This window comes from Myxocyprinus asiaticus, chromosome 20, assembly GCF_019703515.2.
Source record: "Myxocyprinus asiaticus isolate MX2 ecotype Aquarium Trade chromosome 20, UBuf_Myxa_2, whole genome shotgun sequence".
In the NCBI taxonomy this organism is placed as follows: domain Eukaryota; kingdom Metazoa; phylum Chordata; class Actinopteri; order Cypriniformes; family Catostomidae; genus Myxocyprinus; species Myxocyprinus asiaticus.
In genome coordinates this window covers 18,647,471-18,666,815 of record NC_059363.1, presented here as the reverse complement: position 1 = coordinate 18,666,815, position 19,345 = coordinate 18,647,471, and the positions used below count along the sequence as shown (strand labels likewise).

At 37.0% G+C, this 19,345-nt stretch overlaps 2 protein-coding genes across 6 annotated transcripts in view; one reads left to right on the top strand and one right to left on the bottom strand.

Moving 5' to 3' along the window:
* Positions 1 to 19,345, top strand: part of LOC127411583 (reticulon-4-interacting protein 1 homolog, mitochondrial-like) — a 180,361-nt gene that overhangs the window by 7,378 nt on the left and 153,638 nt on the right. For 2 of the 5 annotated variants that reach the window (XR_007892309.1, XR_007892311.1), the window contains exon 10: positions 2,373 to 2,422. The exons of 1 other annotated variant lie outside the window; for it this stretch is intronic. Coding sequence is in view for 1 of the 4 variants with exons in the window: in XM_051647279.1 (XP_051503239.1) it covers positions 2,373 to 2,495 (123 nt within the window). In the remaining 3 variants the exon portion in view is untranslated. Of the gene's footprint in view, positions 1 to 2,372; positions 2,522 to 19,345 lie in introns of those variants that run through there. 2 more of the 5 variants (XR_007892312.1, XM_051647279.1) reach the window with 2 other exon arrangements.
* The window catches only part of LOC127410818 (uncharacterized), a 61,705-nt gene continuing 45,128 nt past the window's right edge, over positions 2,769 to 19,345 (bottom strand). The window contains exons 6-22 of the mRNA XM_051646017.1: positions 18,683 to 18,801; positions 18,127 to 18,301; positions 17,780 to 17,919; positions 16,965 to 17,091; positions 16,788 to 16,823; positions 12,256 to 12,440; positions 11,380 to 11,506; positions 11,020 to 11,165; positions 6,621 to 6,747; positions 6,433 to 6,462; positions 5,841 to 5,953; positions 5,598 to 5,730; positions 5,366 to 5,505; positions 5,025 to 5,148; positions 4,519 to 4,677; positions 4,062 to 4,224; positions 2,769 to 3,274 (exon numbers count right to left, since the gene is read on the bottom strand). Coding sequence (XP_051501977.1) covers positions 3,186 to 3,274; positions 4,062 to 4,224; positions 4,519 to 4,677; positions 5,025 to 5,148; positions 5,366 to 5,505; positions 5,598 to 5,730; positions 5,841 to 5,953; positions 6,433 to 6,462; positions 6,621 to 6,747; positions 11,020 to 11,165; positions 11,380 to 11,506; positions 12,256 to 12,440; positions 16,788 to 16,823; positions 16,965 to 17,091; positions 17,780 to 17,919; positions 18,127 to 18,301; positions 18,683 to 18,801 — 2,133 coding nt within the window. The 3' untranslated portion in view covers positions 2,769 to 3,185. The remainder of the gene's footprint in view (positions 3,275 to 4,061; positions 4,225 to 4,518; positions 4,678 to 5,024; positions 5,149 to 5,365; positions 5,506 to 5,597; positions 5,731 to 5,840; positions 5,954 to 6,432; positions 6,463 to 6,620; positions 6,748 to 11,019; positions 11,166 to 11,379; positions 11,507 to 12,255; positions 12,441 to 16,787; positions 16,824 to 16,964; positions 17,092 to 17,779; positions 17,920 to 18,126; positions 18,302 to 18,682; positions 18,802 to 19,345) is intronic.

Genomic DNA, 19,345 nt, shown 5'->3' with positions numbered 1-19,345 from the left:
AGGAGGCTCACGCTATTCTCCACAGCATCCATGCACAACTCGCAACACACCCCACTGAGAGCGAGAACCACATTATAGTGACCACGAGGAGGTTAACCCAATGTGACTTTACCCACCCTAGCAACCAATTAGGAAGCCTGACTGGAGTCACTCAGCACGCTCTGGATTTGAACTTGCGATTCCAGGTGTGGTAGTCAGCGTCTTTGCTTGCTGAGCTACCCAGGCCACTTCTATTAAAATTAATGGGAGAAATTAGAACGCTCAACCAAGAAGCTCTGAGTGCCTAATGGTCAACTGATGTAGAAAGGAAGTCCCGCCTTACAGTTAAAAGAGCCAATCACCTTTTAGATACAGACATCACCTGTCAATCAACTCGAAAACGCACATGCGCATTACCTATACAAGCCGGGAAAGTTGTGTTTTTAGCATAATCTGAGGTAAAGAATCACAATTTATGATACCAGTGTTGTCAGATTTTATTGCTGATTTGAAATATGTTCTTTGATCGTAATCTTGACCAACTGTTTTTGAGATTTTAGTCTTTCTCCATTCAAGTAGATAAGAGCTGCACTGGCTTTCCTCGAAATAGCCTCCCGAGAGCGTTCCAAAGATGGCCGATAGTGGACTGACTTGCAAGAAAGACTGATAACAGTCACTTACAAAAACCTTGTGTAACCTAGTGCATGTCTATTTAGATTGGGGCAGATATCAGACACAAGCCACATGTCATTTAAAAGTTCAATGAAGCTTGATTAGAACAAGTAGTGTTATGCAACACTCAGAGTTGTTTAATTTATCAATTTAACTGCAGGATAGTAACGGAATTGAAATACACAATAAGATATACAGTGTGTGTCTATTTGAATATATAATTTATAAAATACTTAAATGCCTTTATAAAAGCAGCATATAAGGGAGTTTTTCTTTTCTATATTGTCCTGTAAAATAAACAGTTTTGTTTAAACAGTAAACAGGATAATAAACTGTATTTAAGTTTTAAAACACAAAACATATACTTCATGACAAATAAGGTAACATAAAAGACAATCTATCTCATCTTCTATTTCTTAGAAAACATTGAGCTTTTGGGCCTGCATGTCCTCTGTTTTTATGGTAACCACGTTTATGTTTTCCACTCTTGACTTCAAAATTGTGATTACTGAGACTATGTTTTGGGAAGATAAAAAAAAAAGATAAGTTTAATACTGTAGCTATTAAATTTGATAATATAATTGGCTTATTTGGTCAGACTTTTATCTTAGTCTGATTTTTTTATATTTAACTTTTGCACTGGTAGTGTATTTTATTGCTCGAGTACAATGGTTACTGCTTATGGTTTGCTTCTTGTGGGGGTCAAACCAGCAACCTTCCGGTTCCCAACTCTGAGTTTTAACCATTATACCACACCACACCCAAGATGAAGTTACTACACATACCAGTACAATAGCACCACCTAATGCAATGCAAGCACATTTAGATTACATTCAGTGGAATATACAATGGATGAGCCTGATTAAAGGAATAGTTCACCCAAAAATGGTAATTCTCTCATGATTTACTTACCCTCATGCCATCTCCAGATGTGTATGACTTTCTTTCTTCTGCAGAACAAAAATTAAGATTTTTGAGAATTTTACAGCTCTGTAGATCAGTACTATGCAAGTGAATGGGTGCCAAAATTTCGAAGCTCCAAAATCCACATAAAGGGAGCATAAAAGTATTCCATATGACTCCAGTGGTTAAATCCATATGTTCAGACATATGATAGGTGTGGGTGAGAAAAAGATCAATATTTTTAATAAATTCTCCTCCCTGCCCATTAGGGGGTGATATGCAAGAAGGATGTGAATCCCCAAAAACAGAAGTATGAGAAAGTGAAAGTGGAGATTGATTGGGCAGGGAGGATAATTTATAGTAAACAAATGACTTAAATATCGATCTGTTTCTCACCCACACTTATATCGCTTCTGGAGACGGATTTAACCACCAGAGTCGTCTGGCGTACTTTTATTTTGCCCTTATGTGGATTTTGGAGCTTCAAAATTTTGGCACCCATTCACTTGCATTGAATGGACCTAGAGAGCTAGATATTCTTCAAAAATCTTTGTGTTCAGCAAAAGAAAGAAAGTCATACACATCTGGGATGGCATGAGGGTGAGTAAATGATGAGAGAATTTTCATTTTTGGGTGAACTATTCCTTTAATGTGATGCCAAAATTCTACAGTTTAGTTTTGGAGTCACATTTTAAAGGGTGCAGCCCAGTTTTGCTCTGCAGGCATTATTTATAACTACAGCCATGTGCTCCCAGGAAATAAGTTTAACTTTATATGTAACTTGTGTACATGTCTCTTTTTTGTCCAACTTTTCATAGATCCGTCCTGTGGTGGAGGAAGTGTTCTCTTTTGCTCAGGTGCCTCAGGCTTTTCAGAAAGCAGAGCAGGGCCATGCTCGCGGAAAAATTGTGGTTACCATGGCCAATGATCAGGAAGAGTAACCATGGCAACCAAATAAACAAACTTGTGATGGTTGTTCCATATCACCATAGTAACACGGCAGTGTGTTTTTAACCAATAGTTTAAAAGGCTCAAGTTTAAAGCTGTTAAACATGGGCTTCAACATTTTCCAATCTCTGCTGAATTAAAAAATTGTCAAAAAAAATGTCTGAATGTTTTTATGATGTCATCTACTGTACAGTGTATGCTAATCCTATGAGTTTATTTGCATGTCTCAATAATACATTATTTGAAAACAATATCACAAACTCACATTTTATTTCAAATGTAACAGTATATTTTCGATTTGATCAGGAACCTACAAAAGTGACATCACATTATAAAAGAGATACTTATTGATCATTAAAAAGATTAAATCTTTAGAAAATGTACACAAAAAGCAGGGCAAATCCTTTCATAGGAGAGAATGAAAGAAAGCTCTGAGAGCAGAATAGCTGATCTAGGATCAGCTGCCTTTTTCAATGAATCACTCATTCAGATTGCTGTAATCTAGTTTGATGTTTTTAAAAGATGGATCCAAAGTCCCCCATACAGTTCCACCCCGGGACAGTTATCCCATCGCTGACAGGGCTTTGATCTTGAAGACAAACTGCAGAATGGCCTCAAATCCTTCAGAGTTTCTGCTTACAATTAAGGAGTGACAGAAATTTTTTGTGTTTTGACTCGGAACACTAAAGGATTTCCACAGTCCACCTCTGGTTTGCTTTCTGTTCATTAAAGGTATTGAGAATCACCTGGTTTTTATCGTACTGTTGGCCACCTGGATGAAAAAAAAAAGAAAAAGAGGAGGATAATAAATCAAGAAGTTCAAATATATCTTAAGCCTTTTAAGATTTTATCACCTACTGGCTTTTTCCACACAGAGAAATTGGATTTAAAATAAGGTATGTATTTTATATATCTTAATCTTGCCCTTTTCATAATAATAAATGATTGGCAAGGTTTTACACACTAGGTGGCCACAAGATAGCACCGATGTAAAGTTTCTGCTGAGCTTAAAAATGTTGGCACCCATTCACTTGCATTGTATGGACCTACAGAGCTGAAATATTCTTCTAAAAATCTTTGTTTGTGTTCAGCAGATGAAAGAAAGTCACATCTAGGATGGCATGAGGGTGAGGAAATAATGAGAGAATTTTCATTTTTGGGTGAACTATCCCTTTAAAAAAAAAAAAAAAAAAAAACCCATCTATTTTCATGAACGTGTCTGAATACGTGTAGTTCTTTCATCTGTAAAACTGATTCAGACTTATCTTTGCATCTGATATTTTGGTATATGTGTGTTGGGGTGGGGAGACCAGCAGTGTAGCTGCCCAAGCATATTGAGCACAGTTGCTAATAGAAATAACACACAGGTGTGATGTGACATCAGAGTGTGTCTTCAGTAAGCTCTTTGTGAAATCATTAGTGAAGGGTGTAGCTTCATGATTGACAGGCGCACATACCACATGTACATGAGGATGGGAATATTTCTCATATTGGATGCTGGCTGAATGTGTTCATTCCTTCTTTACGCTACATAAGCATATCCAAGCACATGAACTGACCTTTGACCTCCAGCACAAGTTCAGGCCTGAGGTTGTTGCGTATGATCCCATCTCCTGTGATGCTCCAGAACTGACTGTCTTTGCCTGGTTCAGGCGAAATGTTTAACCTGCCACCTGCCATTACCACACCCCCAGAGGTCTCCACACAACAGTCCTCTACCATCTGCAGACAGACAGAGAGAGGGAGGCATTATTAACTAGCTCTTATGAGGTGTTTAACTCACATTGACCCTCATATATATATATATATATAATTAAATGATTCACTTTAACAACCTTTAAAATTAGATAGTTTGTGTAAATGTTATGTAAACTGTTCTGTCGACCTAATTTTAGATCTTTGCCAAGATGTGTGTCAGAAGCAGCACGCAGAGCTATAGTATTATAGTCTAGTATAGTATAGCAGCTCTGTATTTCCAGCAGAATCTGGTGAAAAAGTGATCAAACTAACAAGTACCTTGCAGCGCAATAGTCCATTCTCATAGACCCAAATCTGCTCTGGACCGCCAGATTCCTCCAGCACTTGGACCCGGAGCAGTTTTATATCCTCCAGGGACCCAGACAGAGACATCATGCATCCTGTCTCTGCACTACGCAGCCGGAAATAAACACGTTTCTGTTGAGAAGGCACAGGCAGAAGTCAAACATGCCAGTCTTAACACTCTGTTAAATGGTATAATCAATTCTGGATCTACTTGAAATTTTTGTGGCCACATCTTCTACATTTGCTGGGTTTGCCCTGCTTTCAAATGTGCTCTTCACAATTAACTCTCATGCCTAAGCACGAAATTATACAACACCGCACTGTCTCTGAACATATTCATCTCTCAACATAGCTATTTAACAATGAGTCATCATTAGAAATCATTTAACATATTAAATGTTCTTCATGTTTTGTTTTTTCTTTGTTATTCCCAGCAATCCCAGAATTCACCACACTTTAGCTGTGGTGGTGATTCATACCTGCAGTAAAGGACGCAGAGAGCCAATCCGCTCCCAGCCTCTGAACTTCTGCCAATCACCAATCTCGCTGGGATGGAGCAGAACCTGACGACCACGGAAGTTGCTGTATTCATACAACACCCATCTGTGACGACAGCATAACACACAAATACAAAAAGATAAATGCATTTGTTGTACATTTCCACACTAAAATTTTCAAATATTAAATCGATTAATTTGTATTCATCTAAGCCTGACAATTCCTATGATATATTTAACAGGAAAAAACTGCATGCTGCATCACTGATACTTCAGAGACAGACTAACTCCTGAACTCTGAATATGCTTCAGAAATCACTCACATTCCTCCATTCACCAACAGAGAGTTGACCCGCCCATCAATCCCAGCCAGAGATAGATTCACCACTCCGTCTGTCAAAACTACTTTACGCCCTCTGAAGCTTGATTTACAAAAGAGTGTGATAGAGGGGACAGAAAACTCCTGAAGAGGACACGGGTAGAGAAAGAAACGGAGCATGAGTTTTACAGGGCTTATTATGACACAACAATCCCTCTCTCTTCTCCAATACTTACATGTCCTACAGTGTGGACAGAGCTGATTCTGCAGTTTGAGTTGAGCAAGCTCAGAGCCTCAGGGTTTGGGTATTCTCCTTCCTCCAGTACATACATGTTATCAGTGAACTGTGGGCCATCGAACACCACCCAGCTTTAAACACACCAAAAGGGAATTGCTGATTATGTTTTGACACCTTTAAATTAGCATTTTTTTCTTAATAGCTAATTTAACATTTTAGTGTGATTCTAATGTATTCCCACCTCCCAGCTAGAACTCTGCAAGACATGGGGTGGTACCCCTCAGGCAGGAATGCCACACTTTCTTCTAAGGCCAGGATATCTCCCTGGAACCCTGGCTCAGAGAACAACTGCACCTGCGAACCAACAAGGGGAAAGAGCGGTTAGAACCGATAAGAGGCAAATCAGAACACCACACCAGAATGGATCTTCACCCTCATTTGACAACTGACGAAACCACTTTGATTAGTAGCAACTAGTTGCAGTAGTAACTAGAATAACCAGATCTTCATGAAGACAAACACACCACAAACACTTCAATATTACAGTAAATAGCTTTGCCTAGAATCTTCGTCCACTGAATTCTGCAAAAACTCAAATTCAAACAGCTGTTATTCAAAAAGTTCTACACATCCCTGCCTCTTTGGTGTTTGTTTATTAAATATTTTGGCTAATTTGACAGTGCTTTCATCTACTAATAGGGCTGTACTACTCTTGAAACCATTTCACAGAATTTATCCAATTTTCTCCCACAACCAGAAAAAAAAGTGGGCAGATTCCATGAAGACCTTGTTATAACAACAAACAGACAGTTATACATAACCATCAAACTCACCTTATATCTGGACAGCCCTTCGGTCTGATCCTGAGATGGAAAAATAAAACTTATGAAGCCATGGACATACAAATACAAACACCTACTTGAGGTTTTATGGAGTAACAATTTTGGAAGACATTGCATTGGAATATATAGGGTGAAATATAATACATTGAAAAGAAAAAAAAAAGGAAGGAAGGGATTACCAAAACCACAGGCTGAAGAGACAAGATCTTCCAGTTCTTTGCGCCCCAGTCTGCTGGGCTGGCATAGACACCTTTCTGTAGAACAAACAGCTCACCCGAGAATCGCGCATTCTCAAAAGCTATCCACCTGTTTACAGTCATATGTTAAACAGTTAGAGTGACTCTCACATTCTGACACCCAGCAGATCTAATCTCAGCAATATGAAATCAATCATAAAAAGAAAATGTAGCCATGTTCAGTTCCACAACACAGTGTCTCATTCCCAAGAAGGAAAAAATAAAGTCAGCTGAATAAATGAACCTCACTGAAAAGGTAGGTAAACATATGTCATTATTAAATTAACCACATATATATATAAATTAACCACAGCAATGTCCCTCAAATAAACAATGCTGTCACAATAGAATCACAAGAGAATACCATATACCACTATAAAACAGTGTTGGGGAGTTAACAGCAATCCTATTTACTATATTGTTCAGTAGTGTGACAGTAGTTCAGCTGTTTTCAAAACAACATAGCTTTTACAGTAATAAGCTACTTTTTCCAAAAAGTAGCTGTGTAATATGAACAAATGCTAAATCGCTATTTTTGTCACACTGTTTTGCATGCACATATTTACAGTTGAGGTATTAATCAAACATGCTTTCCTAAATGGTCCTCTCTCTCTCAACTTAAGTATTGGAATTCATTTTAACGATTCAGTTCATTCAGATGGTTCATTTAAATAAAAACTTTCACCAATTTATTTGGGTCATAATACACCTGCATGGAATATAAGCCACGAATATCCATACCTCCCTACTATATAGTATGCCAAAAGCAATATGTTAATTGAGTAGTATGTCCAAATCATTCAAAATGTTGAATAAAAAAAAACACAAAAAAAAAACAAAAAAAGCTCTTTTCAACTGTAAGTGTTACATGTTACCATCTGAAGTATGTCTGAGAATGTATTCATACGACTCACCTGCATCCTTAAAGAGCCTAAAATTACTTTCATCAAATGCGATACATACTCATGACTGTATGCAAATTTGGATGCATCTTACCGGTATATATTTTTGGTAGCAATTAGGGCCGCAACTAAAAATTATTTTGATAATTGACTAATCTAACGATTATTAAAATGATTATTCGACTATTCAGGTGATTATTGCAACGATTAATCATTAGCTCTTAACAGACTATTTAGCTTGTGCCCCGACTTAAAAGGTTGTATTAAACATGCTTGCTAACAATAAAGAGGACAAAATCATCTTTTAAAATGACCTCTAAATGACATTCACTGAATTCAAGGGAAAAAATACATTTTTATAAGTGTTTTTGTCTTGTTTTCCATTTAAAATTGTCTAAAAATCCTTAAAACAAGATACATTTACTTGAGATGCAACATAAGATATTTAGACTTGCTATAAGAGAATGTATCTTAAATAAGTGTATTTTGTATAAGTGTATTTTTTCACTTGGTTATACTTCTGCAAGTGCAGTAAAGCCAAAATATACTTGTATTCAAGATGTATTCTCTAAAAGCAGTAACTGGTTTAATCCCTAAAAACTCAATCAAAATTACATATTTTTGCATATTAAAAAGTTTATTCCATGAAAATAATCCATTCATGCCTTAAAATGGCTTTGATATAACTCTACACCACTGCCTCATTTAGTATGCCCTGGATCTATGAATATGCAAATTAGTCCCCGCCTCCATCTCCACTTACACTCGCTGTGTCCCCAGGATAAATTGATGGAACCGCGTTGGGCTTACAAGTTACAAATACAAGTTTAGTGGCAAAACCCATCTGTTTTTGGGTACAATTTTCAAAACAGTTCTCTGGAAAATGACTACTGCTATCTCGGATTTTCAGATCCTTTGGTAATACATGAAGGCTCACCATTTGTCCTTTTGCAGCTTTGCATCCGAAAACAGAACATGTCTTGCAAAATACCGATACGTAGCTACACCTGGCTTATCCTGATACCCCTTGCTTCGCCGTAGTGTATGCTATTGATATGGAAAGCTCCACCCCGCAAGTTGACCGGATTGATTTTATCCATTCTCAGATAAAAAAAAAATTTCTTCTGCAGTATAGCTGCTAACGTATATTGTTTTAAAAGGAGTTTTAGATATTTATATAGGAAAACAAGCCAAAACAAAAACAAATCAGAAATGTATTTTGTTGCAGTGTATAATGGGGCGAAAACCACCCTCTCTCACCTTTTTGTTCACTTCAATCCATCTTTAACTCTCTCTTATTAATAAAGCTGCATATTGCCAATTTTCTTCACGATAAGAAATGCACAGTGACACATATATTATGATTCAATAAGTCACGAGCCATCACTTTATAATCTAGCTGCGGCAAGTGCGCGTGATGGGGATGAGCGTCCCCGCGTCAGAGTGTGCAACAGCTGGGTGCAGATTCAATCTCTCCCCCTTAGACCGGGACACTTCGCGCAACTCATAGAAGAGGCGCTGATCACACAAAGAAATGCTAGTTTCGGAGTTTGTACTTATTTACATGAACTGCATATTATTTGAACTTTAATAAAGCTATAACGCAATAAATATAACTGCATTAAAGATGTAACGCCAGGGTGTTTCCTTTAAAGACACTCGACACGCAAGCTCCGGCTTCACTCATTTCACAACGAGAGTGCTTCTGTATTTACTTATTTGGTATTTTTGTATAATTCCCTCATACTTTGCGATCTACATCACCTGAAGCTGTTTGGAAAGTTTAGAGTGCATCTGGACCGTGAGCTGTGTTTTCTTCCTCTCCTCAGTCAGGTGCGAGCTGCAGTGCTGCTCTCGTGCGTCATCATTAGAGTTTAATGTGATCTCATGTTACGTTAAATGACATCAAATGACTATTTGACAACAAAATATTTTGTCGACAATTTTATATTGTCGACGTTACCGATAACGTTGACTAAACATTGACTGATCGTTTCAGCCCTAGTAGCAATATATAAATTCATATTTTAAAATCACAGTGACTTATGACTACAGAAGCACTATTATTAGAGCTAAACGTAGGTCTGTCTTGGACAGTTTAAACATTTCTAAAATTCAATTTCTCTATAGAGAGCCAAGTCAAATATGCGGATCACGGATGAGCTGTGGTGACCTCTAATGGGAGCAGCCAAAAGAAGAAGAATTTCTCTATAGAGAAAATGAATGGGATTTTTTACTGATGGATCCATAATATTAGGTTATTTTGAGCAACATCTTCACCCACCAGTCAACTTTCACTAAGAATTTTCTCTCAGACATTAAGAAAGACTTTTTGACTGTAGGTAGTGTCTGGTTAGTGTGTCACCCTCTTTAAAATAAACTGGGTTATGTAAACCAAACAAGATCAGATTAGAGCGATTTGCAGTTTTATCTTATATTCACATTTTTTATCTGTATCATATAAAGCAGTCACACCCTTCACTGCTTATACAGCACTACAGTGGCATGCCTGCCTGCGAATGAGTGTGTTTGAATGCCATATTGTCTTTGTGAGACAGGATATTTTTGTGTGTCTATTTGCATGTAAAAGAGAGGAGAGAGAGGCTGTAGGAGTGTATGCCACACCTTGACTACAAAGTCTTTGATTAAAAGATAACTAGTGTGCCTCAGGACACCTCAGCCATCTAGCCACTCCTTTACATTCTCATCAGAGCAGACATGAGACTGTTTTAAAATTATCAAATATAGGAGGTACAGAGAAGTGAATCACAGACTGCACGATTTCATTGATTACACTCAGATCTAGTTTATAGATGATGATCAGATGATCTAGTTTATAGATTAAAGAGATAGATCACCCAAAAATGAAAATTCTGTCATCATTTGCTGACACTCATGTCGTTCCAAACCCGTATGACTTTCTTTCTGTGGTGGAACACAAAAAGAGATGTTAGGTAGAATGTTAAGAGACTGATAGTCTCGGTCACCATTCACTTCCATCTTTTTTCCATACAATGAAAGTGAATGGTGACTGAGGCTAATATTCAGCTTAACATCACCTTTTGAGTTCAAGAAAGAGATACAGGTTTGGGACAACATGAAAGTGATTCAATGATGACAATTTAAATTTTTGGGTGAACTATTTGACAAAACTGTCCTCTTGTAATTAGAAATACATGCAGCAATTAAACAATAATAAATATCCCTTAAATTAGGATAACTGTCTCTTTCCAAAATGATGTTCACCAAATATAAAAAACACTGTAGACAGATGGCAAAATGGGTCATTAAAGATTTCACTGATAGATTTAGTACTTCACTAAGTTCAAGGGCTAAGAAAGATAGAAAGAGAAAGAGATAAATTGTGACACCTGAGAAAGGAAAGATTAGTGATGAATGGAGAGAAAATGATTGAAGAAAAGAAAGGAATAGGCACTCACACGCCAGAGAGGACTTCCATAGATTGCGTTTTTATGCCGAAGCCAGTGTTTTCCATGTTGATGACAGGTTCCAGCAGGTCCACATTCATCCCTCTTTCACTGAACTCTCGTTCGCTGAACATTCTTACATGAGGAGTCATATAATCCTACAGGACACAAAACCATGAAATGACTTACAACCTCACTACTCTAAGAAAAAAGCACTGTACCTCATGCAAATACAAGGTTTTGTACTGTGTGATATAGTAAAAAGTAGATTTTGATATCAGGTCTTCCTTGCTGTGACGTGGTAATGCTGTGCACCATTTATCTAATACTCATCTTCATCATGTAATTCAGTGAGGGTTTCTGTGTACATACTGCTAATATAGGACATATAGAGAAGATCCTGTCTCCCAGTCCACCCCAGTCAGTGAAGTCTGCATACTCTCCCTCCTCCAGAAGATACTGGTGACCATCAAATCCTGGTGCTGAATAGCCGACCCAGCTGTGTATATAAACAAACAAAACACAAATCACTGTCAGATCCAAAGATAATAGGGTAAATCACATGAAAACATGTCCAGGTTGCATTTCACCCCAAAATATAAATAAACAAATAAGGATAGTACATTTTGCATAAAGAAAATTATGTTTTTTTGTTTTGTTTTTGCATTAACATTATTTAATTTTTTTTACTAAACTTAAGTACATTTCACCCCATACATTTTCATGAACAATGCATACAGAAAAATGTTTATCAGTTATATGAGTTTTGATTGTCATTATTGTTAATGCTCAAAAAAATATTTTAGCCTTTTTTAAAGATTGTAATAAATCAAAAAATGTAATTAAATAAAAACCATCAAATTAAATTGTGCAATGTTTAACAAAAAAGTAAATTAATAAAAAAAAATTTTTTTTTTTTTAAGATTACTCAATTAAATTTGATGTAATTTTGTTATGAAATTGAAATGCATGAATATTAAAATAATTTGTTTTGAGTGAATGATAATTCTTATGACTAGTAAAATAAAACTTTTTTTTATATAATCAGCATTATTCAATGCCTCAACATAGTAGGCTATCATGATTTATAAATATTTTAAAAATTAAACAAATAAATTAAATATATATATATTTCGCATTACAGCAAGTCGAATGAGACTTTCACTACGGTTATGAGAATACAGGGGGAATATCTAATATCGCCAGTTTTGTGTTCTAAAATGGACTAAAATATATAAATCCACTCACAGGCCACTCAGAATTTTCAATGAGCCCACAGAACTGAGCCTCTTGCTCTTCTGCACAGAGATACTGTCAGGACTTTCTCTCTCCTTTTCTGCACTCTTGTCTTCCTCTTCTTCATCAAAGCTGTAAATGTCCCTTTCAATCTCGATGCACTCCCCTTGGAACATCGGCTTTTCATACAGCACCGCCTGATTTAAAAAAAAAATAATAATAATTTGTATTTGTAAAATAACATGCTGTAAACTTTATTAACTCATGTTTTCTCAAAACGCAGTATAATTAAAAATCTAGACTGTGACAAATAAATGCTGACAATATGGAATACCCATGTATGTGTGGCCCTGGCCCAGACTTTTCTTCTGATATGACAGACTTTAACATAACCAAAAGCTACAGAGATCTTGGAGATCCTTTATAATACAGCAAATAATCGAATATATTCAGCATTGGACTGGTGTGTTTTTATGTGTACACCCATGGGGAGAATATTCTGAATTGTGGGCATTGTTTCTTCAGTGCCCCTGAGCCTCAGGCAGAGTCGGCTCAAGGCCTGTCTACTGTGCTCAGAGCCCAGTCCATCAAACATGAGTTCTGGAATGTCAGGCACTTGCTCACATAAAACTCTGAGATTCAGGGTGTGTTCAAACTTGTAGTTTGGTTCTCTTGGTTCGGACCAAAAAAGAAAATGATACATTAGTCCTGGTTCGCTTAGCATTCACACTGGCATTTTTAACACCGAACCTAACGAAAGATTGGGAGCAACAGGAAAAACAAACAACACAAAAGGCAACAGGGAAAAAGTCACAACCTGATTCGACAGCTTTTATAACATATATTTTGTGATGGAACTTGCCGAACATCCAAAAAAAATGCTGGCTGCTGGGCTAAATGCGCTCGTCGGATTTATATATGTATATATGGTGGTATTTTAACTATAATGGGCAACATAGCTCCTATGATGAGAAGAACCAGGTATGCTTGAGGTCAGTATTAAAGGCAAATTACTTCCTGTTTTTGGTCCGTTTAGACGTCTTTGGTCCATGTTGCATTCATATATCAAGAGAACCGCACCAGAGATCTTTTGTTAGTAGACCGAGACCCCCTGAATATTGTCCGTTTGTTTGGTGCGCACCAAGGTTCAGATGGCAGCATTCACACTTGTTCAAATGAACCGCACTAACAGAGCAATCGCACCAGAGTACGTTTTAATCTAACCAAACCTGCCAAGTGTGAACACACCCTCAGTTTTTTGAGATACAGTTCACACAAACTAACCCTGCTTCCTTAGTCCATAATAAGCTTAATTCACTTTGTACTTCTGCCCCTGTCTGACATTTGATTAAACTGCCATAAACTTTGATTGTTCCTCTTTAGCAATATTCAGTTCCAATTAAATAATTGTCAGGGTCATTCCTGTTATACAGTACATTTTCATATCACTATCATACACTGGCGGCCAAAAGTTTGGAATAATGTACAGATTTTGCTGTTTCAGAAGGAAATTGGTACTTTAATTCACCAAAGTGGCATTCAACTGATCACAAAGTAGTCAGGACATTACTGATGTAAAAAACAGCACCATCACTATTTGAAAAAAGTCATATTTAATCAAATCTAGACAGGCCCCATTTCCAGCAGTCATCACTCCAACACCTTATCCTTGAGTAATCATGATAAATTGTTAATTTGGTACAAGAAAATCACTTGCCATTATATCAAATACTGCTGAAAGCTATTTGGTTCATTAAATGAAGCTTAACATTGTCTTTGTGTTTGTTTTTGAGTTGCCAAAGTATGCAATAGACTGGCATGTCTTAAGGTCAATATTAGGTCAAAAATGGCAAAAAAGAAACAGCTTTCTTTAGAAACTCGTCAGTCAATCATTGATTTGAGGAAAGAAGGCTATATAATGCTTGAAATTGCCAATAAACTGATGATTTCATACAAAGGTGTACACTACAGTCTTCAAAGACAGATGACAACTGGCTCTAACAAGGACAGAAAGAGATGTGGAAGGCCAGATGTACAACTAAACAAGAGGATAAGTACATCAGAGTCTCTAGTTAGAGAAATAGACACCTCACATGTCCTCAGCTGACAGCTTCATTGAATTCTACCCGCTCAACACCAGTGTCATGTACAACAGTAAAGAGAAGACTCTTGCCTTATGGGAAGAATTGCAAAGAAACAGCCACTTGTGAAACAGAAATACAAAAAGAAAGGTTAGGGAGAAGAAACACAGACATTGGACAACAGATAACTGGAAAAGAGTGATATGGATCTTAACCCCATTGAGCTTTTGTGGGATCAGCTAGACTGTAAGGTGCGTGAAAAGTGCCCGACAAGACTTGCGAGTATCTGGACAAATTGACAGCTAGAATGCCAAAGATCTGCAAAGCTGTCATTGCTGCACATGGAGGATTTTTATGAGAACTCTTAAGTAGTTCAAGAATTTCTGATTTATTTATTTTTTTTCAAATTTTAATAGTAATTTTTCACATTATTAATGTGCTGACTATACATTGTGATCAGTTGAATGCCACTTTGGTGAATAAAAGTACCAATTTCTTTTCATAAGAGCAAACTCTGTACATTATTACAAACTTTTGGCCGCCAGTGTATTAAACTCACAATTTTTAAACGTGGAAATCATATTAGTTTTCTTGTATCACAATAAACAGGGCTCCAACTCTTTTCAAAGCACAATTTTCTAGGACATTTCCAGGACACTTTAATGTGCTCAACAAGTGTAATTTTTAAGCAAAAACACATGCGTCCATTTAAATTTAGCTTTTATTTTGCCGTTTCTGTGTGTTTTTGATGGTAGTTTCTCACCTCCAGATAAGCAGTTTGCTCCATGGCCCAGTGTAATTATTAATCCCCATAAAGCTGTGATTTAATTAAATAAATACATAGTCTGTATGTGCAGCAAACTTCTGAGTGCTCTCCTCTCTGTCATCTCACAGACATAAGAGCGGGCGTGATGATCGTGATGAAGTATTTTCACAAGCGGTCGGCTTCACACATTCAATTTGAAGTGCGCATCACTTGCAGATTATATATTTATTCAATTAAATCACATAATTCTGCAGTTGAATTATCACACTGGGACATATTGTAATTTTAATTTAGATTTATTGTGCATTTAAACATTAATATTTGTCCAAATATGTCATATTCCTTGACATTCTGCATTTTTTTTTTTTTACTAGACTCCGTAATTCCATCCATGATTTCCACATACTACATGTGGTGGCCATGGTATAAGCAGACTCCGATTGTTGAATTATTAAAAATGTATTCACGTCCCGAGGTGTGAAGGGTGAATCACCACGCTACCAATTCAGGGTGTGAATTAGTTGTCAAAAAAATCCATAGTCAGACCATCATCATTGTCTAAAATATGTATTTTAAATGTTTTTGTGGTTAACACAAAAAAAAAATTCTTATTAGGTACTATAACAATACTTAAATTATTTCGTCGGAGCAAAGCAGAGATGAAAGCAGATGAGTGGATAAAGTATGTGATGAATTCGTTCATTCGTTCATCAGTTAACCATTGATGTTGTTTCACAATGCGCAGGCATCGGCAGTAACAAAATGATACAAATTTGTGTATTTGACTCCTATTCGGAGTCCCGATCATTACCATGTAACAAAAACCTTGTTAGCAATACAGTTAAACAGTTTTACTATACGAAAATATTTTCCAGGACATTTAGATATTTTTCAAATTTTCCATTACTTTTCCATGACTGGAAAACTACATTGCAAACTTCCAGGTTTTCCAGGACACGTGGGAACCCTGATATAGTGAACATAGGGGTACATTTTAAACAATTTCCTTAGGTTTGTGCACATTATGCAATTTTTTTGCCTTGTACAGGGAACAATGAACTAACTTTTAAGAAGACAAATGGCAGTCCATTAAGAAAAATTACTTTCTCTAATTAAAATCTTTTATACAAAACATATTTTCTTGGAAATATGGTTTTAATTGGTAATTATTTTATAGGTTTTTACTATGTCCTTAATTTCACTTTCCATCCTATTAGTCTTTTGTTCTGTAAATCTGTGTTTTATCTAACAAAAGCAATTTCCTTAATATTACCATCCTTCAGGAAATTACATCATTTTTGGTGGGAAATCAACATTCTGTGATGTTTTCTATATTATTTATTTTTAATGTACACATACATGCCTCTGACATATAATACATGACTACATTTTAAAAGTTGGACTGTGTGTGAGACACAATGCCTCCAAACTTTCATGGCTCAGAAATCAAACAAATGCTGGCACGGGCTGAGCATGCCAAGAACAAAGACCAACCCTGCCTCTTTGCATGCTCAGTCTGGTCCAGAGCCCTGACTGCTACATTACCTGTAAAAACAGGTACATTTAATGTCAAGGTGTTCAGAAAGTCTTTCCCCAAACATAAGATTAAATTATTATTCTTTCATTAGTCGTGTTAAATTGTTCTCAGTTAGATTACCTACATATTTTATTTTAATGTGATCCAACTCGCAACTCACCTTAGTTTCATTGGGATTTTCCACCTTAATTTCACCCTGCAGGGAGGACAAGGAACAATTATTTATGTTTACAAAGACAAATCTTCAATTATATGGAACCTATGCTACTAAACTTTGTTTCACAACTGACAGAATTAAAAATAGGGCAGGATGAGTGTGAGATAAGTGTGTAATCACCAGTTTCAGAGGCCGCAGTGATCCAACAAAGGGGGTCGGGAAGCCCCAGTTCTCAGGGCATGGATATACTCCTTCCTCCAATACGGCCAAGAGACCCTGGAAACCTGGATCACTAAAAACCAGCCATCTTCACACAAAGAGGGACATGTTGGTTTTGACTTCTATTGTTTTTATAGCAAGCTAATGATAGATAAGACACACACACACACACACACACACACGAGACTAACTGGATGTAACTGGAGATGTGCAGTGGGTGTTAATTTCAACAGTAATTTTATACAACAGTTATAAAACAAAAAGATAATCTGTAAAATTTGAATATGGTTTTGCAATCTCCCAAAATATAACTTTCATTTCAAAATGTAAAACAGGCTTGTGAAAGTTATGGTAATGAACAAACAAGGCAGAAAAAAACGTTTCCAAAATACCATCTCCATCCAACAGGCAACAACAGGAAAACAACATTCCAACACACACACACATACACACACTTGCTCTCTCCAGTTTCTCAGCTCCAATCACAAGTCATATGCTTTAACCTCAAAACTTTCAATATTATCATGCAGTGATGTCAAATATAAAGCATGTCTTTCACCTCATTGAGAGATCTAGTTTTTCTTATCTCAAATACAATCTCATGTTATCACCGTGGTAAAAATTAACAATGTCATAAAGCTGTAGAATTGCAAAGCAATGTTTATGTACTGTACTGTATATACTGGTGTTGCACAACTTTAAATAGTTGCGTTTTCAACAAGATCCCTTAAAAATGGCAGCACTGGCAATATATTTAGGATCAGAACCTCACTTACACTCCAGAATGGACCATAATGGACCCAGTACTTGGAGGAATACCAAACGAACTGATCTCTATGGTGTCATCACAAAATGAAGACATCCGGCCCATCCCATTCAGCTCTGTGAACAAGTCGATTTTTGGTAGACTGTAGTCCTGAGAGGACAATATCAGTGCAAGTTAGCAATGATAAGCTGAAAACAAAATGATTTTATATTTTTGATGATGAAAATAAGACTTTATGAAAATTAGATTCATTTAAGGGTTTTGAGAAATTGTCTCAGTACTGAGGTCAACTGCTGTTGCATGTTACTCTTACAGTCCTGAATTAATCCAGAACAAACTGCCTTATGTTGGACTCACCCTCAATGCAAGTCTAATGGAGCCAATGACCATGGGTGTGGTTGGGAGTGGCAAGCCATTTGGCCCTACCTCCCCACCGGGCTCTGTTTCCGCCCACTCATTTGCAACTTCTGCTGGCCCCTCCTCCAAAGCGATAGAACGGCCCTGGAAGCCTGGCTTTTCATATAGCTGCCAGCTAACATGGAAAAGACAGGAAACATCAGTAGGTTTATAAAACCTTCAACAGATTTATTATCATAATGGAGACAGCATGTGATTTGCCTTGTTCCTCATTCTTGTTATGGCTCATTTTAATAAAAGATATTTGTGCATGCATTTCTATGACCAAAAAGGTGATAAGTGATAAATGTTGCATGTAAGAGCAGCAAAATAAGCACAGATCAAACCATATTCATATTTCAATGACACCTTTGATTCTTTGGTTGTCTGAGAGCAGTCAGATGAGTTTGGAGTGTGCTTTTAAAATGAATCAAACCTTAAAAAAACTTCCTCAAAGTATGTCAAGATTTGTAACATTCAGAGAAGTCTTAATGTTTTTACACAAAAGTATTCTTACCATCCTCTGACGACCTTTAAGGATATGACTGGAGAGAGATTCAGCGAGGTGGCATCTTCTAAATCTCTGAACACCTCATATGCCTCTCCGCCAAACTGAGCTTGCTGGTATATCACAATCTATAAACAGGATTCAGAGGAACAATAAACATTTCAACCCTCTGCTGATATTTGTGGCTAGAATCACTGGCTAGTATCACCTTGCATTGGTAAAAGAAGGTAATGAACTGGAAATCAACAATAAACTATACATTTATTTTAATCTATATTTACCAAAGATTAGATTTATTTATTTTTTATTTTCTCCCCTTTTCTCCCCAATTTGGAATGCCCAGTTCCCAATGCACTCTAAGTCCTCGTGGTGGCGTAGTGACTCACCTCAATCCGGGTGGTGGAGGACAAATCTCAGTTGCCTCCGCATCTGAGAGCGTCAATCCACGCATCTTATCACATAGCTTGTTGAGCGCGTTACCGCGGAGACGTAGCGCGTGTGGAGGCCCATGCTATTCTCTGCGGCATCCACGCACAACTCACCACGCGCCCAATCGAGAGCGAGAACCACACATTATAGCAACCACGAGGAGGTTACCCCATGTGACTCTACCCTCCCTAGGAACCGGGCCAATTTGGTTGCTTAGGAGACCTGGCTGGAGTCACTCAGCAC